At 39.3% G+C, this 23,328-nt stretch overlaps 1 protein-coding gene across 4 annotated transcripts in view; it reads left to right on the top strand.

Annotated features, from left to right (window-relative positions):
• ANLN (anillin, actin binding protein) overlaps positions 1 to 5,840 on the top strand; it is a 57,698-nt gene extending 51,858 nt beyond the window's left edge. For all 4 annotated transcript variants that reach the window (XM_055420877.2, XM_055420875.2, XM_055420876.2 and 1 more), the window contains 2 exons: positions 297 to 469; positions 3,501 to 5,840. In XM_055420877.2, coding sequence (XP_055276852.2) covers positions 297 to 469; positions 3,501 to 3,624 — 297 coding nt within the window. In that variant the 3' untranslated portion in view covers positions 3,625 to 5,840. The remainder of the gene's footprint in view (positions 1 to 296; positions 470 to 3,500) is intronic.
• The last annotated feature ends 17,488 nt before the right edge of the window (positions 5,841 to 23,328 follow it).

Below are 23,328 nucleotides of genomic sequence, written 5' to 3'. Positions count from 1 at the left end.
ATTATGCTGTTCTGTTTATTTTGTATCTGTTTTAAGTTTTCCATAACAAATGATTTGTTTTTTAAGCTGGCTAAGATCGCCAGTTGACATTTTGGTTTCTATTTTTATATCCAGCAAGAAATAATCATAAATATTAAATATGTTTCTCTAAATACAGTGTAATTAAGTTTTAACTTTTAAATTAATGGCTTTCTTATTTTAAGTTGACATCAAGTTGAATACTGTTCAGTGCTTACTGACTTAAATGGTCTTATTTATTTTCTACTAATCATATTTTTTTTTAATTTGTTTTAAAGAATCCCATAGGAAGATTAAATTTGGCCAATTGTACCAGTCGGCAGATAGAACCAGTCAACAGAGAATTTTGTGCAAGACGCAACACTTTAGAATTAATTACTGTTCGACCACAAAGAGAAGATGACCGAGAGACTCTGGTCAGCCAATGCAGGGACACACTCTGTGTAACCAAGTATGTATTGGGCTATAAATGTTTCTATCAACTAAGTAATTGATTGCCCACTATGTCCTTATCACTGTGAGAAATATCAGAGATGGTCTTTGTCTTTGAAGAGGGTACGATTTAAGAATGAAAAGACAAGACACATACACATCAGTAAGAGAGGAATGTAATAATAAAATTAATATAGTTAAGAAAAACACAGCATTCAACTTAGGTCTTAGTTTATCATGTTTTCCAGCATACTTACAGTTTAGCCATTTTCGGGGCAGTTAGCTAATATTCTTTGTGTTAAGTTTGAAGATTTCATGTGTAATTGATAAGTCAAGTATTATTTAAAGAAATTTGACACATCCCTGCCTGTCCATTCCCAAAGTACCAAAGTACCTTCCCAAAGTACTTCACTCTACTCTGAAAATTTCTGGTTGGTGATGGATAGAATAAACTACTGGGAGTGTCAGTTTTTGTTAACCCTAAACTTAAGTATAAGATGCAGAAGCTTATTGCTAAGAGTCTGAGATTCTTTTGCTTGAATGCCCAAGAGAAGCTTGCAGACCAACTTCAATGTACGAAATTGTGATGAGGGACAAAAGTTAGAATTTGACAAAATCTCTGTTAATCAGATAGTAGCTGAATATTGCCGACAGGGAGATGGGTAGAACTGGCTCCATGAGTTTCTGATGTGGAAATGTCAGATAGCTTAGCCAAGAGACACTATTAAAATAGAACAAAGTTGCCCCAATACTGCCATTTTGTTTTAAAACATCAGGAGACCGGTTCTATGGGAATTCTTGATGTCTAGATTGCTTTTAGATTAATTTAGTTCATTCAGCTCATCCACTCCTTTCCTTTGGGGGTCTTCTGTGCAGCAGTGACCTCATTCAGGACGGGAGAGGCAAATTGGATTTATAGTCACTTTATAGCTCCTAAAGAGTAGCCCCTGTCTGTGGCCACAGTCAGTGAGGGAACCAAACAAAATTCAGTCCCCAAGTACTCCCTGACCACCATGGCCCTTTTAAACGTTACTCACATTTTTCATAGAATCTTCTTTTACTTGTTACATAAACCTTCCCAGATTTCTCCTTCGACCTTCTCCTGTGGTGGAAATAGTTATATCACATATTGCTGTAATTACGCTGTACTTCACTTGCATGTAGTTTTTCTCATTATAACATTATCATAATTTGAGTGGACCACATTTGAGAGAGGCCCATTCTCAATTCAGTCTTGACTGAGTCTTTAGCTTTGCTTGGTGGCTTCTTAAAACTTATTTCACTTTTTGATCATACCTTTTGCAGAGTATATACATTTTACAGTTATACATCCTCCTTTGCCTTATTTATCTGTTTCTCTCCAGGGCCTTTCTGACCTATGCCTTTTATCTAAATTTAATGTATCACATTTTTATTTCTACAAACCAACCTTGCTCTATTTCCCTCCTTCAATGCAAAGTATTTATCATCTGATCAGTAGTGCCTACTTTGAAATATAGATTAAACATTTGAACTAGAAATGCTTCATCACATGGGAAAGCAGTATTGTACAGTTTGAACACTGAGCAGTCAACAGACCTAGGTTTAAATCCCGACTCAGTGACTTACCAGATGTGACTGTGGCAAGGTATTTAACTTTGCTGGCTCTCTGAAATCTCCTGTGTCATCAGTTCAGTTCAGTCGCTCAGTCGTGTCTGACTCTCTGCGACTCCATGAATCACAGCACGCCAGGCCTCCCTGTCCATCACCAACTCCCAGAGTTCACTCAAACTCATATCCACAGAGTCGGTGATGCCATCCAGCCATCTCACTCTCGGTCGTCCCCTTCTCCTCCCGCCCCCAACCTTTCCCAGCATCAGAGTCTTTTCCAGTGAGTCAAGTCGTCGCATGAGGTGGCCAAAGTATTGCAGCTTCAGCTTTAGCATCAGTCCTTCCAATGAACACCCAGGATTGATCTCCCTTAGAATGGACTGGTTGGATCTCCTGGCGGTACAAGGGACTCTCAAGAGTCTTCTCCAGCACCACAGTTCAAAAGCATCAATTCTTCGGTGATCAGCTTTCTTCACAGTCCAACTCTCACATCCATACATGACCATGGGAAAAACCATAGCCTGTGTCATAAGAGAAGAATAAACTTCACAGGGTGACAGTAAAGGTTAATGAGTAGATCTATTTAGAGTGTTGTCATATACACGGAATGAGCTCAACAAATGGTTGCGATTTTTATTGTAAATGTGTTCCCTCCATTTACTAATAGGTGACCAACTCACGGCTTATTCATGCTTATACCATTACTGTTATCAATGTGGAGAAATTAGAAAGATGTAGAAGTATAATACAGCATCCTTCTAATACCTGGCTGTAGTCTAAAAGAATGGTCTGGCTTGTGACTTAGGGAATTTCCCTCTCCCACCTTTGCCTGCCCTGTCAACTATTCAACTTTTAACTGAATATGGATGTAAAGAAGAGATTCCTGGTGTGAACAGAGAGATTAGGATAGACAAAATCTTAGGATCTTTAGATCATTTATTATAAATACTGTGCTCTACTAACACAGTGGGGCAAAAAAAAAAAAAAGAGACAGTATAAAATAGTATTATCTGTAAGGCCAGGTGAAGGTCCATGAGTCTGTGGCGCTCCTGGGGAGCCTGAGTCAGGGATCTAGGGGGTTGGTCTCCGTATTCTAGTCTGTGGTGTGCTTGTTCTTCTAAGAAGTGACCCACCCAGCCTCAGTGACTGTCTTGGCACCAGCAAATTGTCCAATCATATCACCTGTGCAAGATTAGTTACTGTCTTTGATGTGACGTTCCATCATTTTCTAAATGTGATCGGTGTGAGTTATGGCTCAGCTAACCAATCCGCAAGACGACTTTTCTTTTATTGTAATTGGAGAAGCACTTTACTATGGATTCCTGATTTGGCATCCATTAAAAGAGGGCAAAGAGTTACTCCTTTTACTGTTTAGGCTCCCCTCACTTCACTCCACAGTAAGAGTATTTGGAGGTATGGAATAGGGAAAAGGATCCTGATCTTTTTGTTTGTTCCTGTAGGAACTGGCTATCTGCAGATACCAAGGAAGAACGGGATCTCTGGATGCAAAAACTCAATCAAGTTCTCGTTGATATTCGCCTCTGGCAACCTGATGCTTGCTATAAACCTATTGGAAAGCCTTAAACTGTGGGACATTTCCATGTCATATAGAGGTTTTCTGACCTATGTCATAAATGTATCTTAAGAGCATCAGATTTGCTGGTTGCATTTTATGCTTTAAATACAAAAGGGTATGTGCCAATATTCATTCACTACATATTATGCAGTATTTATATCTTTTGTATGTAAAACTTCACCAGATTTCACTTCTGTTATTCATAAATGATTAGTAGATAAAAATTTATTATAGTTGATTTTGCTAAATTTTAATTTAAAAGCCTCATTTTCCTAGATGTCTAATTATTCAATTATTCATGATAAAACATTTGTTTTAAAGTGAGGAATTTTGAATTGTCTCCTTAGAGCTGTGGGTCTCAAAGTAGAAAGATCTTCCACGATTGGAGACAGAAACCTCCGACTTGACCATTCTTTCTCTAGCCTCAGTACTTTTTTCTGAAGATTGCGGTCATTTACTGATCATGATATATCTTGTTTCTAGAGCACTGAAAAAAATTCTAAGGGACTTTGCAGAAACATTTTTAGTAATGGAGGTAAGAACGTTTTAAAAATAGCAAATGCATATTAGTTTGAAGCTTATGGCTGCCGTCAAATAAGACGTGGACATGGGGGATGTTGTGTGAGATTTGGGGGTTAAATGTTTTATTTAGAAGATGTAATCACATGGTTTATGTTTACTCAGTTACTATAGATGCTGTGTAATGCACATTTCCATGGAATACAGGCTTTTAAAAATAGCTATTTCTGCTATATAGCTTACAGACTCCTCAAATATACCTGGCAAATTACTTCTTTCTGCTCCTGTAATAAGAATAAATGTAAATTTGAAGATTCTTTATGTAAGAAAAGTAAACCTCACCAAGCTGCTATGGACTAATAGTCTGCTTGCCTAAATTCTTGTCTTTTTTTTTTTTCACATCCATGTATGACAGTGTCTAGAAACCCATTAAGAAAATCACTTGAAAAACTGTTAAGTCATGTATTACCTTTAAAAGCCTAATGCCTTTTTTTTTTCAATTATAAAAGATTGTAAATGTAAACCAGAGGCTCAACTTTAAGTACACTTTCAATTTCTTCTTTGAATTGTTAGTTATTGATGCCCTCCTTTATAAACACTAAATTCTGTCAACTCCTGTCATTTTATTTTGTATTCATTCAAATGTGTTTTTTCTTGTGTATATTATAAAACTATATTTTATGATCTCCTACCTAAATAAATACTTGCAAATGACTTAAGGAATTAGCTATTTAAGAAATACTATTAAATTGTGCTTTACAACTGCTCTGCATTCTAGGCTGTGGGCTCCCTCAGGGAGTTGTACTGACTTCGTGAGGATATTTTACCATCTTTTTACCTATAGCCCCATGCTTAGCTCATTGTGTGTTCTTAAGAGTCCCTGTTGAGTAAGGAGGTGGATGAAGGATCCATTTCTGAGTCAGTTTGATAGAATATGGTACTTGGACGCACATCAGAGGAGATGGAGGATGATTCCCAAGTGCTCAGCAGAGACTGGGTAGATAAGTATAACATTACCAGCCAAAACAGGGTATAGATTTGGTGGGATTGGTGACAGGTTCCCTTTTATTTATTTGTAGGTTTGTGTTGTTTTTGAATAAGTGTTATATGTCATTATACAAAAATTCAAAAGACAGAGAAGTTAAGTGAAAAGTATGTCTTTTCCTCTTGTCACAACCACTTTTGCCAGTTTTGTGGTGTCCTCCTAGAGAGAGTCTGCAAATTATTGATTCATCATCATATTTCTTTTCTTTTTTCATTAAAAATATTCCATCCCAACCTAGAGATGGTCATATTGAATGAAGTAAGTCAAACAGAGAAAGAGAAATATGGCAAGACATCCCTTGTATGTGGAATCTACAAAGAAATGATACAAATGAACTTATTTACAAAACAGAAACAAACTCACAGACCTAGAGAAGGAATTTATGGTTGCTGGGGAAAAGGATGAGGGGATGGGATAGTCAGGAAGTTTGGAATGGACATGAACACGCTGCTATATTTAAAACGGATAACCGACAAGAACCTACTGTATAGCACGGGGAACTCTGCTCAATGTTATGTGGCAGCCTGTATAGAAGGGAAGTTTGGGAGGGAATGGATACTTGTATATGTATGGCTGAGTCCCTTCGCTGTTCACCTGAAACTGTCACATTGTTAATCAGCTATACCCCAATACAAAATAAAAAGTTAAAAAATATTTCATCTGTACTGTTAAAGAAGAAAGCCCAAGAGTATTCCTTGCTGCTGCTGCTAAGTCTGTTCAGTCGTGTCTGACTCTGTGCGACCCCATAGACGGCAGCCACCAGGCTCCGCCATCCCTGGGATTCTCCAGGCAAGAACACTGGAGTGGGTTGCCTTTTCCAATGCATGAAAGTGAAAAGTGAAAGTGAAGTTGCCCAGTTGTATCTGACTCTTAGCGACTCCATTGACTGCAGCCTACCAGGCTCTTCTATCCATGGGATTTTCCAGGTACTGGAGTGGGGGGCCATTGCCTTCTCTGAGAGTATTCCTTAGCAGGCATTATATTTTAGTATATGTAAAGGGGGTATATAAAGCTCAGTTTTAGAAGAAATTTAAGGTGATTATGGAACATGTTAGAAATATGTCAAACAGTAGAAAATACTGCTCTGAAAATTTCAGTGTCATCTGCCTGGGGTGGGGGATGGATGTTGAACATTAGAGTCAATATAGGAGTATGATGTGAAACGAGAAGCCAGGACAAAAAGAACAGGATCTTTAGGGAAGAGTGAAAAATGAGTGACTGACAATTATCTTCCATGAAAGAAATACAAGGGTGATGTCTGTGGAGATCAAAGGAGGATCTTATGATTTGACCACAAAGTCAAAAAGTGGGTTAAAGAAAACAGGTGAAATTTGGAGTGGCCAGTTCGATAAAATGGTTCAGCTGAAAAATCAAATTACAGCAGAATCCACAGAGGAAAAGATTGACAGATTTGATTGCATAAAAAATTTCCTTCCTGACAAATTTAAACAAAGTCTAAGCAAAGTTAGAACATAAGCTTCAGACTAGGAGAAAATATTCACAACATATTTGATAATCCAAGAAATACAAAATATATAAAGAGCTTCTTTGATTGGCTATCATCATTTGAACATTTACTATGTACCGGGAGATATTCTTGGTGTTTCACATACATTATCTTGTATAATCTTCATGTGACCGTATGAAATAGGCATTGAATGAGGAAACTGGAACTTAGGTAAGGCAACATGCTTGTTAGCAAGTGGCAAGCCAGGATTTGAAGCCAGAATCCACATACTTTATTATTACACTGTGATGTTTCTCAAGTTAATGAAAAGTTTATCCTAAAAAGGAGTCAAATATCACTAGTAGAAAATGCACACACACACAAATCCAAAGAACCAACAAAATATAAAAATTATACTAATAAGCAAAAATACAAATTTAAATGGCAGTGGGTTATTGGCCCTCAGATTGTTGGAACTAATCAGTGTTGCTGAGAACCTGTACTCTGGGCGAGAATGGAAACTGCTACAACCTTCTTGGATGACAGCTTGGCATCCTCAGGTAATCTCTATGCTAACACACAGGATCAGTATGTCAGATCATACTTACGTGCGTCAGAGATCTTATCCATATAGAGCTTTACTCATAATTTCAAGAACACAAGTGGTCAAGGCACTGGCTAAGCATGAAATCTGAAAAATCCTGCATACCTCCTGGACATTTCATACCTACTTTAAACAAGTAATAGATAAGATCACTCATGAGATTTGTGAGACATCAAACACAGCAGGGAGCCTAGAGGCAAGGCAACATGGACATTTTGTGCCCTATATAGTTATATAGCTGGTGTGACTCAGGATTCTTGCCTCATGAATCCATAAATTCTATTTACCATAAGTGTTTCTTAACCAGCCACATCCTACTAAGAGCATTCCATAGATAAGAGATCTAGCAAATATCATTAGTCTTATCAGCCAGGAGGTCATTTTCAGCACATTTGCAAGAAATGTATGTGTCACCTGCCTTCTTTCTTTCCCAGAACCCCAGATACTTTAACTCCTTCCTCCCCACTCTCTTAAGATGAACTTTCAGGTGAGCAAAGACACATAAAAGGATGATCCTTACTATACTGTTTTTAAAGAGGAAAAATAGAGATAAAAAGGGAAGAAAATTGGAAATAGCAGGAAATCTTGGCACACCCTTTCTATAAGAAGGAAACCATGTATATGTGTATTGATAAAACTTTTCAGAACAACTTATGGGCAAAAAGATATGCCCTGCAACATGAAACTATATATGTAACATACAAATACTCAAATACCCAGATGAAAGCGGGGAAGGAACCGCACTAAATGTTAAATGGAAAAGTGCAACGGAAAGAGGTTGGGAGTAGTTAGTGCCAGATGGAGAAATGCTTTGACTTTTGACTCTATTTCCAGAATATTTGGTTTATTTAAAATGAAAATATTTTCATTTTGCTCACATTCATGCACTTGTAAACACTTTAAAATTTAAACTCAGAATGAAACTTTGAGTGGAAGACTGAGTAAAGACTACTGGGTATTGGATTGAGAAGGGAAAGGCACAATGAGACAGTAGTTTGGTGGGGAAATGTTGAGGAAGGATATTTGTTACTACACTGATGGGGAGGAGTAAAAGGTGAGGGAAGACCTGAGGATAGTGGTAAAAAGGAATTTAAGAGATGGAAGAGGATGAATTTGTGAAGCAGGATGAAGGGTGACAGAACCTAGATGACAAGCGGAGTTTAGACCCCCATCCCAGCAGTCAGCGTGTTCATGGGAACTTTGTGACTAATGAAGAATTGGGGCACCCAGACTACGCAGTCATGTAGGACTGGATGTGACTGTGGAGTGATCTGTAGGCTTTGCTCCTCTTTCATGAAATATGCTGGCTACTGGGAGCCGTGTGAAGGCTGAGGCAGCTGCAATGTGGAAAATTCCACAACTGTTTCAACATGAAGCTGGAGCATGACTAGCTATAGCAGAGTCTCTAAACCCTAACAGTTTATATCATAAAAAGAGTCTGAATCCTAAAAGCATGTATGCCCCTCTCACATTTTCAGGGACTACCAGCAGGCCCTGCCACTACTTCTAACTCCTTCATCTTTTTTTTTCATAGGCTTTACAAAGATGTTTGTTTCACGGAATTTAAGCTGCTCATTTTGTCAGATGAACAATTAGAGGTGAACAATAGCTTACATTTCTAAAACAGATAATCAGTTCTATTCCCCTAGTTCCATAAAATCAATGTACATACGAGTGATTTATACATCTTGCTGGTGAATTCACACAATGCTGGTGAATTCACACAATGCTGGTGAATTCCCTGATCCTTAGGCTTCCTCTCCTCTCCAGTTACTCTGATCTGTTTTGATCACTGGCCACAGGAGTGGAGTGGCATTGGGAGTCTATGGTTAATTGGTATGGTCATTTGTTTTATTGCTTGCCCTTTCAGTTCACTCCCATTTCTCCAAACATAGAATCAAAGTTTGAGATTTAAACCCTTAATCCTGTAGGAATCCCCGTCTGCTTTTTGCATAGGTATTACTCAGGTTCTGAATGGTAGTGAGTCTGGTGTGGAAGGTGCCCAAAGCCAACTATTCCCATAGAGACAGCAACAGAGAAGCGCTGGTCCTGCCCTCGTGAGGAATTACCTAGCGCTGGTGTTGCCATCTCGCTCGGCTGTGTCCATGGGTCCATGGAATGAGATCCCAGAAAGGCAGTTCCAACTTTAAATTGCTAAAATCTTTTGGCAATGGGCTAATTGCTTTAAAAACGGGGAGAAAATAACATCCACTTTAAAGATCTTGCAAGTGGAGACTCTGTCCACAAAGATTCCTGTAAAAGTTAACTGAAAAAACTGATTGACATGGGTTACTAAGGACTAACTAGGAAAATGTCAGTAATCCGATCTCAGTAAAACCGGGACGATCAGTTTATAGTTCCCTTAGTTTTCAGATTGTCACAAGTGTAGTTCAGTTCAGTTCAGTCGCTCAGTCGTGTCCGACTCTTTGAGACCCCATGAATCACAGCACGCCAGGACTCCCTGTCCATCACCAACTCCCGGAGTTCACTCAAACTCATGTCCACAGAGTCGGTGATGCCATCCAGCCATCTCATTCTCCGTCGTCCCCTTCTCCTCCCGCCCCCAACCTTTCCCAGCATCAGAGTCTTTTCCAGTGAGTCAACTCATCACATGAGGTGGCCAAAGTATTGGAGTTTCAGCTTTAGCATCAGTCCTTCCAATGAACACCCAGGATTGATCCAAAAACTAAAATAAAAAATTAATGTGGGAGCCATAGGGATAAATGCAACCTCATAAATCTCCCCCTCATCCAACAGGGCAGTTTGGTTTCACTGGGGTTCCCGGGTGTGGAGCAAGTGCTCTGTGGGAGACTGGCCTGAGGAGGGCAGCAGTCAGTAATGCTGAAACCAACAGGAATTCCTTCTCCATTGCCTGCTCCTGACTGTTCTAAGAGGGAGTCTCAGTTTGGGTCTGTGTGCTTGGATTTCTATTCTTAACTAATGTCCCTAACAGAGAATCAGGGACCTCAGGTCACACTTCACAGTTTACTTTATCTAGTAAACTGACTCAGTCCCTCCCTGGGTTGTATTATTTATTGTATTATATATTTTATTAATACATTATAATACAATACAATATATTGTTATTATATATTTCACAGTTGCCTCTCATTTACAGCAACTGCTAGTAGCTTTGCTTTTTTAGAGCTAACTCCTTTTTTGTTGAAAACAGTGATAGGAGAGCCACCTGAGTTGCAGAATGGCTGCAGAAAGGGTTTATTATTTTGCCTTGAAATATCCAGGAATACGGCTATTTGAATTGTCCCTTTTCTTTTAGTTTTGGGAGGTTTTTACACACCAGGAAAATGACATAGACCCTACTTACACACTTACACAGTAAGTGTGTCTTGTTAAAGCTGTTCAAGCATTGATGTCTCAGTTCCCTAGCAGGCCTTTGCATGGGTGGTGGTGGGACCATGCTTTTTCCGTGGTGTTTGGCTGGGATAGGGTGATTGTTGTCTAAAAGTTTTGTCTTGCTAGACTGTCTCTTTTCTGGTTCTTCACCTAGAGAGAGAACTGGTTTTTCTTGGGCTTTTCTTGCTGTCATTGGCCTCTCTGGGTTGCCAGCTTCTCCAGCATCCAGTCCAGAATATATCACACAAAAGCAAAGTCCAGAGAAGTCACCATCATGTTGTTCTTTGGGTCTCAAGTCTAGATGGGCTACCTTTTTCTTTTCACCTCTCAGAGCCTTCTGGTGTTTTTTTTACATACAATGCCCAGGGCTTTGACTGTACTTAAAGGGTGGAATAGGAAGAAATGTATCTACTCCATCTTGGTTCCACTGAGAGTTTAGCAGTCTGTAATTTCCAGAGTTTTCAGGCACTTCAAGTGGGCTTTAATTATGTTAATTTAAACAGTCCTTTCTATTATGGACTAACTTTTGTCTTTGATTAATTCTATTAAGAAGTGTCCCCAAAAACTGATGAATTTTTAAATCGCTTAGGCAATTTTGATAGATTCAAGTGAGTTTGAATATCTTTCCATGTGTTTGTTAGTCCTGTGCATTGCTTCACCTGTGAATTCTGTATTTTCACTGGTTGCCCACATTTCAGTTATCCTTATTATTTGATTTGTAAATTTATATGTTAGGGAGATTAATGTTTGTTTATATGTAGCTTCATCTACACTCAGTTCCTTTACTAGCTGAGCATTCTTCAGCTACAAATTGAATATTCTAGTACCTACAACATAATCTATTGGGAGCATTAAATAAGACAATAGATATTAAGGCCTCAGACCAGTAAAAAGGCAAAGTATATTCCTGATAAGTGGCAGTGATTGTTTATTGTGGAATTAGCTGCCCAAGAAGGTCTAGACAGAGGCAGATATAAATCTGATTAGGCTAGCTACCTTCCTAACACCAAGATTTCTGTTCTTGTCAGAACAGAAGTTAGAAGTTGCTGGGAATTTAAAGATGTCTAGAAATTGTCTTGGCAACAAATAACATTTTACGGCATTTATTGAAGTTTTGTCATAGAGAAAATAACGGTAATGATACAGTTTGAGAGTTGCCTCCACTCATATAACATCTTTTTCTTGTTTTTTTTTAAGACTTCCTTGAGAAGTTAAAACAACTTTTACTTCTATAAAAGTAGAAAATGGACAATCTGCTTTCTTCCACAAGTTAGATTTTCATGTGAGTGAAGTCATTTGAAAAATATGTACTTCACAAGATTCAGAGGTTTAGGTGTAGTAAATGAGGTTTAACAAAGCAGGAGACTCCAGACTGGTAAGATGAAAACTTAAGTGGTATAGTAATCTTATGAGATTGCTTAGATGCTCCATATTACCTATTATTTTGCTCAGTTCTTGGAAATGTTATGAGCCCCCTGGGACTGATAGGCAAGTTTCAGTTTGCTTGACTCCACCTCCCACAGTGCATTTGAAATAACATTGTAGAGAGAATATCTTCCCATCTCCTAGTTACAAATTGTTGTGGAAATTTGTAATGTAATCTTAAAATAATATGAAGCCCCTAACAATGTAGTGTAAGTCAAAGTCAATGTTAAAGCTGATGAGAAAGAGTCGCCATAGCTTTAATTGTCCCAGTCAAATGAGAACATTTAGAAATGTAGGAAATCTTATATAAGAAGTCTTCTGAGAATAAAAACCAAAGGAAAAACAAACTGATCAAATCATTTATATACTTTTTGGCTAGTCTGTTGAGAAAGGAATAGAGTAATGGAAGAAAACACCTTGGCACAGAAACTTAAGTGTAAACTACTTTTCTACAGCCTAATTCTATGCTTGAGTGCTCTGCTCAGTTGCTTTAGTCATGTCCAACTCTTTGTGACCCCATGGACTGTAGTCCACCAGGTTCCTCTGTCCATGGGATTCGCCAGGCAAGAATACTGGAGTGGGTGGCCATCCTCTCCTTTAGCAGATCTTCCCAACCCAGGATCAAACCCACTGTCTCCTTCGTCTCCTGCATTGCATGTGGACTCTTTACCACTGAGCCACTGGGGATTTTTTTCAACCTGCTTTTTTACTCTGAGCCTCTGGCTTCCTGGTTTGTAAAGTGGAAACAAAACTCTGAAGGTTTTGTGATGTAAAAATCATTTATGAAGCTTGACCTGGGGCATGCAGCTTCAGCCCCTTAATGGAAATTTATTGATCCTTAAGTGAGGTGATGATCACATGGAACATGGTGTGTGATACACAGTTGGTGCTCAATATATGTCTACCAAATGAATTGCATTAAACCAATTAACATCGATTGCTAATTTTTAAAATTTATTTTTAATTGGAGGTTAATTTGCTTTACAGTATTGTGTTGGTTTCTGCCATACATCAACATGAGTCAGCCATAGGAATACATTTGTCCCCTCCCTCTTGAAGCTCCCTCCCACCTGCCATCCCTTTAGGTTGTCACAGAGCAACAGATTTGAGCTCCCTGTGTCATACAGCAAATTACCACTGGCTGTCTATTTTACATAAGGTAATGTTCATGTTTCAAAGCTACCCTCTCAATTCATCCCCCCCCTCCTCCCCCTACTGTGTCCACAAGTCTGTTCTCTATGTAAGTGTCTTCATTGCTGCCCTATAAATCGGTCCATCAGTACCATCTTTCTAGATTCCATATATATGCATTAATATACAATATTTGTTTTTCTCTTTCTGACTTCCTTCACTCTGTATAATAGGCTCTAGGTTCATCCACCTCACTGGAACTAACTCAAATGTGTTTCTTTTTATGGTCAAGTAATATTCCATTGTATTTATGTACCACAACCTCTTTGCTGCTGCTGCTGCTGAGTCACTTCATTCGTGTCCGACTCTGTGTGACCCCACAGACGGAAGCCCACCAGGCTCCCCCGTCCCTGGGATTCTCCAGGCAAGAACACTGGAGTGGGTTGCCATTTCCTCTTTATCCATTCATAAATGGTCTGGCATAAATCACACTTATATAATTCACCTATAAAATTAGCAGGTAACATTAGGAGATCTAAGGGTGTTCACATAGAATTCTAGCATGCAAAGTTTAAAAGATGTATTTTAGCAGTGGCCCAGAGTTTCTTTGGAGTAGCAAATGTCCTTGTTTTGGAAAATGCCTTGAAAGGTGTGACTAAGACTGTAGTGATCCCCTCTTTATGTAGTGATAGAGCTGAAAGAATGGCATGTAGCTGCTCAGAATAAAGACTACATTTCCCAGCTGCCCCTGAAGGCTATAGTGGCCATGAGACTGAGTTCTGGCCAATGCGATATAAGTATAACATCTGTTGCAGCTTTGGGGAATATTCTTCTGGATACACTTGGCTTATGTCCTTTGTACTTCAATGTTCCATACTTCTTCTAGGTGCCAACATCATACAGCTTGAGAAATAAAGCCAGACCCTAGGGTGCAGAACCACCTGGCAGCAGAAAGGTGCTCCATCTGTTTGTAACAGTGGTAAGCACTGTTGTGATCTGAACCTCACAACTTGTTGAGGCTTGGAATACATTTTCTCTTTCGCCCACAGTCTTCTCTTGAGACTTTCTCTTAAAACCTGCCTTCTGTCATTCCTCCTGCCCACCTGGCAGACAGTTTTCCATGGTTCTCTTGCATTTCTGTACAACTTGTACTTCCCTTGCAAGTTAGTTCTAGACTGTCTTCTCTCAGATGTTGTATAGTGGAAATCCTTGGAAGAAAAAGTACCATCTTTGCCTCTGGAGCAAAGAACGGGTTTGTGTACAATCTTGGAAGATAGAGATAGTGTCTTTCTTGAGCACAAAAGTCAGACATACTGATCATTATAAAAGATGCGGTTTTCTTAAGTGCAGGGATCCTCTCCTGTAATGCAACCCAGGTGTCATCTGGTCCTCTTTGCATTGTCCTGCAGGAACTGGGGGTTAGGTAACTGGCACAGATGCTATTACTCTGATTACTGTTATTGCTGTAAGTAATACAGTCCTTTATCCATAACCCAGGGCTGTCTTCTGTCAGCACCCATGAATCTGTGGCTGGCTAACTGGTTAGACTGCAAGGTCTGTCTGAGTTTGTCTGATCTGCTTTATGTTTCTAAACCCCAACCTGGGGTAAATACTGAGATGCAGGGAACCAAAAAAAAAACACAAAAAACAATCCAGGTTGTGAGAAGCAATGCTCATCGAGGACTGATTGAAGGACAAACATTTTTAACACTGCCTTTGGAACATGTGCTTCTGGCTCAAGCACTTGTACTAATTGCGTTTCCATTTTTGCCATCTGCCTATTTCGATGGGCATGATGAGAAAATGCAGTGGGAAATTTACTGTTGTATACTTTGTTGTGATATTTCAAGGATACATACTACCACATTATGCAGTGTCCTTTTTAGGAGAGCCCACGGGAGAAATTTGTCTCAGGTATTAGGAAAAGCTGCATTTCTGTTGAACAGCTGTGGCATGTTTGTCCTATGGACACTATAAATCTTGTAACTGATTGTGTATCTTAGCACCTTGGAAGAATGGAGCCAAATTTGTGGTTCAGCTTTTAGAATACATTGGGGTCAGAGAGTATGCATTTGATATGCTAAGTTTCCTTCATTTATTTATTTTTATATTGTTGCAGTATGCCAGGTTTTCAATTTTTATTTTCAAATTTTAAGGGCCTGATATTTCTACAAAGTTTATTATAAGACCAGCACATCCCGTTTCCCCGCTTCTCCTCCCTCTGGCCCTTACATCTTACCTCTTCCTCTCCTGTGGTTAAAATCCTGGTTTTGGTGAAGCGTCTGCGAAAGATGCTAGAAGGTACATTCATGAGAACTAACTAGTCTGATGTCATTGGTTTACCATCATACTTCACTGGTAATTAGGCCAGTTATAGAATTCTAGGCTAAAAATATTTTTTCCTTAGATTTTGAGGACTTTGGTCCATTGGCTTCTAGTTTCCAGCAGTTCAGCTGTGAAGTCCAAAGCCATTCTGATTTTAATCCCTTGATGTGACTTGTTTTTTCTCTCTGGAAGCTTTGTTGGGTTTTCTCTCTATTTCCAGTTTTCTAAAATTTCAGGAAAGTGATGAGCCTTTGTGGACTCTTTTTCCATTCACTGTGCTGAGATTTTGTAATGTGAGAATTCATGTCTTTCAAATGAAGAGCATTTTTCTTTTCTTTTAATTTTTATTTTATATTGGTGTATAATTGATTAACAATATTGTGTTAGTTTGAGATATACAACAAAATGATTCAATTATATATATGTATACATGTGTCTGTTCTTTTTCAAATTCTTTTCCCATTTAGGTTACTACAGAATATTGAGCAGAGTTCCCTCAATCGAGGAATAAGAATAACTTTATTGAAGATGACAACCCAAAGACTTGGATTGCTCTTCTAGGCTGTTGTTGCCACCACTGTGGCTGAAGCAAAAGTGAAGCACATTGTTGTGTTAAAAGTTAAAATAACATCCATGGCCATATCTTCCAAATCTCAGGTATCCAACATACCGGCATCTACCAACAATATCTAAGTATTATTCGTTCAGTTCAGTTCAGTTCAGTCGCTCAGTAGTGTCCGACTCTCCACGACCCCATGAATCACAGCACACCAGGCCTCCCTATCCATCACCAACTCCCTGAGTTCACTCAAACTCATGTGCAGAGTCGGTGATATTACCTCCACTCTTTACCTGTGGAAGTGTCTCCTTCCTGGAAAATGTGCACACAGTCTTTGCACACATGCAAAGTTTTGAAAATCACTATCAAAATAAAATGATTTGAAATCATTTTATCAAAGTCAATGTAGGCATAGACCATTAGTGAAAATTCAGATATTTGCTGTAAACAATCTGTTGTTCAGATTCACTCTTCCCCTGGCCTTCAACATTTAACTTTTAAAATTTTCAAAAATACAGAAAAATTGAAAGAATGTCACAATGAATTTTACTCATAACCCTACCAAGGAGGTTCAATAGTTCTTGACATTTTGCTTTATCTCTACTTATATATATTTAAAGCTAAATCTAGATCTAGATCTTTTTTTTTTTTGCTCACCATTTTTAGTGAGTTTGCAGACATCAGATTTTACTCTACATGTTCTGTATTTCTAAACTGTGTTTTATGTGGTCATGAGAGGGCCAAAGGCACATTTCCTAAGTGTTTTTAGCCCAAGAGTGTGTGGCTTGGAGGTAGGTCTTCAGCCTTGGTGTGGGACAGGTGAAGAAAGAATAAAGAAGCAGTGTTACAAAGTGAACTGCAAGGGTATCTGTATTTTGTTGGCCACAAATAGGGAAATGTTTCCTTTCTTCCTAAAATAATGAAAACTTAAAATAAACCAAATCAGTTCAGAAGCATCTGAGCCTTAATGTTGACTCCTATATATTTCTGGAAAGCTTTTGTTTGGGCAGGTGACAAACTTGTCCTGGTTTGTCCGAAATTTCCTTGGTTTTAGCATTAAAATAGTAGGAGAGCTTTGTGGTGACCTAAATGGGAAGAAAATCCAAGAAAGAGGGATATATGTATATGTGCAACTGATTCATTTTGCTCTATGGAAGAAACTAACATAATATTGTAATTATACTCCAATTAAAAAAGCCCTCTGTCCCAGACAAAACTGGGTGGCCAGTTACCCTACTTAAAATAATTTTTTGACTTCACCTCCCTACTAAAACAAGTTGGCTTTTTTTTCTTCATTTATTTAACAAACCCTTACTGAACCAACATGGGAGTGGGCCCCGGACTAGATCTGGCCATGTATTGTTGACTGTGAAATGGTCTTTGCTTTGCCAGGATTTGACACTATCCACTGTATTGGTGGCTCAGTAGTTAAGAATCTGTCAGAGGGAGTGTATAATTTCTCAGTTCTGTCTTGTCACAACAAAAATTTGAAGCGACGGACAGACCAGTGTTACAGCTCAATTTTATTTAGAAAGCAAAGGAAAATACATCCTCGAGGCATGACAGCAGGCCAACACAAAACATGCGAAGAGAAGAGAAGGCCCCCTCCCCCAGCTCAATTTTGGCTCCTCTTTTTGTTTTTTCTCCTTCCCCTGAGTCTGCCCTATGTAAATTGGGCTAGCCAGGAGGGCTCTTTGTTTTACCTGAGGCTTTCATTCCCGTCCTGGGACCTTCCTTTGTTCTATTTTCTTGGGCTTTTCCCTTCTTTGTCTTTTAGCCACTGCCATTCTGGACTCCTTTTTCCTATTCTAACTACCTAACAAATCCACCTGCCAATGCAGAAGATGCAGGTGTTGAGCAGTTTCATCCTAGGTGGGGAAGATACCGTGGAGAAGGAAATGGCAACTCACTCCAGTATTCTTGTCTAGAAAGTTCTCTAGACTAAGAAGCCTGGTAGGCTACAGTCTATGGGGTTGCAAAGAGTAGAACACAACTGAGTGACTGTTACTATAACACTATATTGTATTTGCCATGGGTAGTTAAAGACAAATTTGCGTTTTGAAAGTGAAATTTCTTTTATATTTTAGAGTTGCAGGTAGAAGAAAGAATGAGAATGGTTTTACAGAAAGAATGATCTGGATAGTTCAACACACTTTGTGCAATTGTAGGGGGATTTAGCTGTTTTAACTTTACATTTCCACTCATGGTTCCCTAACACAGAAAAGTTAGTGAGGAAGATAAACTTGTGGCCACAATCTCTTGTTGTCTCCTGAAAGCCTTCAAGATATTAAGTTACTCAGTACCCTTTTGAGTAAAAGCAGAAGGTTTTTCACAACCCAACAGTCCATTTGTGGGAAAAAAAAAAAAAGAAAAAAACTGATGGCATATTCCTGGCAGGTTGTGCTTATGGCTTAGAATCAGTGTCTCTGTCCCTGAAGAAGGTGACAGTATCACAAGTGGCAGATTCTAGGCTTTATAGCCTGGTAGCTTTGAGCTTCTTTACTAAAGGGTTGAGAAATGGAATATTTCCTGCCATATCCTGCCAAACAAAGATGTCACAGTCATCACAATTACGGCCCTCCAATGTGAGCAGGTGAGCCCTGAGGAAATGCAGGAAAGAAAAGAATACCTACCATTGAGTAGCTATCAGACTGCAGCCACTCCCTATGTTCAGACCTGAGGAAACTTAGGAAATGAAATTACAGGATACTGGCTCCAGGTTGCTGAGATGCATATCAAAGAAATGATTTCTGTGAGCCCAGACTCTTGCATCTTCCTGTAAATAGAAAAGTGTTAAATTCCTTACCTTGGGTTATCTGGTTTTCTTTAATTAACAATGATCTTTTGATGTTCCTATTTGCCCTTTGTTGCTTGCAAAAACTCTTATATATCCTAGCTCCCCTCTTGCCTTCTCAGAGAAGTTTCTCAGAGCTATCTGAAATGCTGTCTCCCAGGCTGGACTCCTTATTTGCCCCAAGTAAAACTTGCAATTCTGGTGTTGTACATTTTTTTCAACAGGGTACTACTTCTGAGATATGAAAATGTTGACAGCCACCATGTCTTATTATTTGAAAATACTGAGTCCTGTCTGATCACCTTAAGGCCAGGGGTTGGGTTTCCTCATGCCTGTATTTCCAGCTCCTTCCCAGCACCTGGTTGGGAGGAGAATCTCACTAAAGTTGTTGTTTCAAATAGATTTGAATGAAAATGGGAAAAAAATAATTCAGATCATTTTACTAAATATAAAGTATAATTGACAAAATATAAGGCATAAACATTTTAAAGGATAGCCTGGTTGTGAACTGGCGATATTGTAGGGAGCAGATGATGTTAATGGTGAATTCACCTTCTGTTCCATTTGGTTAGGTTCTGTCTTCCCAGGTGGCACTCGTGGTAAAGACTCACTGGGTTGAGAAGATACCCTGGAGGAAGTCATGGTAACCCACTGTAGTATTCTCTTCTGGAGAATACCATGGACAGAGTAGCCTGACGGGCTACAGTCCATGAGGTTGCAAAGAGAAGGACATGACTGAAGTGACTTAGCACACACACACACTATTGAAAATACTGAAGATACATAGGTTACTGTTTTCTGAAAGGTTGGGGGCGGGAGGAGAAGGGGACGACGGAGAATGAGATGGCTGGATGGCATCACCGACTCGATGGACATGAGTTTGAGTGAACTCCGGGAGTTGGTGATGGACAGGGAGGCCTGGCGTGCTGTGATTCATGGGGTCGCGGAGAGTCGGACACGACTGAGCGACTGAACTGAACTGAAACAAACAAAACTCCCAAGCAAAAATTTGAAGAGCCTAGAGATGCCCATTTTTACCTGCAAAGGGCTACTGTTCCTCCTACTTCTGAGGATGAAAGGCCAATTCTGTGATTCAGTTCTCAAATTCAAAACCTTTGAGGAATCCTATTACCAGCTCCCCTTCATGGAAACCAGCAGTCTTTGTTACAAAAGCTTAAAAGCTATCAGTAAACTCTCACTTGGAAACAAAGATATTCACTCACTGAGACCATTCCACAACCTTGTTTGACTGTCAGAGCTATTATTATTCCTTGTGGACCAGGCAATACTATTATTCCTACTTAACAGATGAGGAAGTTGAGTCTCAAGGAACTTATGTGATTTGCTGAAGATCATGCAGCTGGTAAGTGATAGAATCTAAGTGTTCTCGTTTCAAATTAGTGGTCATTCCGTCAAGTTTCTCCTATTGACACTGGAGACATGAAGACTGATAATCTATAATTTTCAAGAAGAAAATATCATGATTCATATAAATATAAAATGAACATATGTCAGTGATTTTCTGTAACTCACTAATTCATGGGGAAACTGGTAAGACACTGAAGCCAGATGAAAAAGCACTCAGGAATAAGATATTTAGAGACTGTATTTGGAAAGACTGCTGGGTTAGATACAAAACTGGTTAATGTCCAGCAGGACAATAAGTTATTCCCTTTGATGTTATCTGTTCTAATAAACATAAATTGTTTACATCTCCACTGAACAAAATCCTAGAAAATTAAACTTTGTTCCCAAAGATTTGTGAAATAGCCTAATTAATAGGAAGGCAAGCCCAGCATGACACTATAAGAACACTCTGTAATCTTTTCTGCCTATTTGCAAGTTTCAGATGATTTCAGATGGTCTTTCAAATGTGACTTTTGGTTGAATTTGACAGATAACATAAGAAAAAAGGAAGAAGATATCTGTGCCATTCTCCTTACACATTGTAGAGTTTCTTTTCTTATGCCCTAACTTTTATTGCTATATGATACTTTACTATTGTTGACAAAAAAGTAATATACATGCCAGTTCAGAATCTGCAGGAAATTTTTCATCATCTTTATTATGCAAAGGTAAAGCTGTGTAAAGCCATCACATGTATTACAAAAACTGACTTTTGACACACTGTATGATTACTACCAAACACATCTACTGTTCTTGTGGTGGTGATGGTTTAGTTGCTAAGTCATGTCTGACTTCTTGCAACCACATGGACTGTAGCCCACCAGGCTCTTCTGTCCATGGGATTTCCCAGCCAAGAATACTGGAGTTGGTTGCAATTTCCTTCTCCAGGGGATCTTCCCACTGAGCCACCAAATAAGTACTCTAGTGGTATCCACTAATTTTCTAGAATGTCCTGAAATTCTAAGGACAAAAGTGGATCTTTTCCTTTATTCAACAAATAGTATTTATCTAGTTAGATTTCTCTGGTATAGTGGAAAGACATACCAGTTCAGTTCAGTTCAGTCACTCAGTCGTGTCCAACTCTTTGCAATCCCATGAATCACAGCACGCCAGGCCTCCCTGTCCATCACCAACTCCCGGAGTTCACTCAAACTCATGGCCATCGAATTGGTGATGCCATCCAGCCATCTCATCCTCTGTCATCCCCTTCTCCTCCTGCCCCCAATCCCTCCCAACATCAGGGTCTTTTCCAATGAGTCAACTCTTCACATGAGGTGGCCAAAGTATTGGAGTTTCAGCTTTAGCATCAGTCCTTCCAATGAACACCCTGGACTAACCTCCTTTAGGATGGACTGATTGGACCTCCTTGCAGTCCAAGGGACTCTCAAGAGTCTTCTCCAGCACCACAGTTCAAAAGCATCAATTCTTTGGCTATCAGCTTTCTTCACAGTCCAACTCTCACATCCATACATGACCACTGGAAAAACCATAGCCTTGACTAGACGGACCTTTGTTGGCTAAGTAATATCTCTGCCTTTTAATATGCTATCTAGGTTGGTCATAATTTTCCTTCCAAGGAGTAAGTGTCTTTTAATTTCATGGCTGCAGTCACCATCTGCGGTGATTTTGGAGCCCCCCAAAATAAAGTCTGACACTGTTTCCCCAACTATTTCCCATGAAGTGATGGGACTAGATGCCATGATCTTAGTTTTCTGAATGTTGAGCTTTAAGCCAACTTTTTCACTCTCCTCTTTCACTTTCATCAAGAGGCTTTTTAGTTCCTCTTCGCTTTCTGCCATATGGGTGATCAGACTTGGACTATCTTTCTGGTGCCAGTTATGTTAACTTACTTGAACTTTAGTTTCATTATCTGTAAACTGGCAATAATGCTAAACCATGTGTATTCCTAAGTTTAAAAGCATTAATAAATGTTCTTTATATCTGTGCCATAAGCAGCAAAATATTTAGCCAACATATAACTGGATCATTTTGATTTTTAGATATCCTGCTATTTCCTGGGAAGATTCTCTTGGGGGATGTGACTGCTTTGACCAGCTAGCCATAACTGATGAGGGCCCATCCATTTAACTGCCCCTTAAAGTTATAAGTTAACTTATAAAAGCTGAAATGGTGTGGGTGTACATGTGTACGTGTGTGTTTGACCTGATAGAAGATAACTCCAAACGTTATGGTGTGGTTGCTCTAAAGGAAGTTAATCAATTTTATATCTAACCTGACATTCTCATTTTTGCTTTCATTTTCTCACTATTATGGTCTTATTTCTCAAATGCTTTTCTTGCCAGCTCTTTGGTCTCTCTGTTGACCTCCTCATTAAGTAGTTAAGTAAAGCTTTGCTTTATGTTTTCTAATTGTAAGAGAAAAAGGTTTTTTAAATTAGTTTGAGAATTAAGCTTTTAACAAACTAAACAGAAACAAACAAAAAAAACCCCAAGCAACCCAAACTTGGTTCCAGAATCTTTGAAGAACAATGCAAACTGTCACTGAATTTTCCCAGAGACAGGGTAGAGGGGATTATCATGCCAAATTGCCAAAATGTGCCCTGTGAGTTTCCCTGACTCCCCCAAGTCCCAGACGCATAAGTAACCTCCTAAAGTCTGTTTGTCCCTCTCCCAAATCAGTGTCTTGCAGTCCACACACAGTCCCCAGGCTCTGCTGTTGTCACCTCTCCCCTCCTCTGGCAGACACACCCTAAGGTGACTCTCATTCAATGACATGGAATTGTATGATCTTCTCCTTGAGTGAGGGTGGGAGGAACCTCTGACTTGTTTCTAAGCAGTAGAATATGGTTGGTGTGATGAGATGTATTCCTGAGGTCTCATTACCTAAGACTGTTTTAGCAGATTGGAAGGAGACTTTCCTACTGGCCTCAAAGAAGCCAGATGCTATTATGTGAACTGTCTCTGAAGAGAGCTGTGTGGCAGAAAACGGCAGTGTCCTCTGTGAGCTGAAGACCTCTATCCTACCACCATAAGGAACGCAATTCTGCCAACACCCATGTGAGCTCAAAAAAGGACCCCAGATTTCAGGAAGGAAACTGACCAGCTCTCAGTGCAGCTGGGTGAGACCCTGAACCAGCTAAGC

This window comes from Moschus berezovskii, chromosome 3 (assembly GCF_049115385.1).
Source record: "Moschus berezovskii isolate FMDL1 chromosome 3, NW_MosBer_1.0, whole genome shotgun sequence".
Taxonomy (NCBI): domain Eukaryota; kingdom Metazoa; phylum Chordata; class Mammalia; order Artiodactyla; family Moschidae; genus Moschus; species Moschus berezovskii.
Note: the sequence above shows the minus strand (reverse complement) of the source record. Positions and strands in the feature narration are given on the sequence as shown.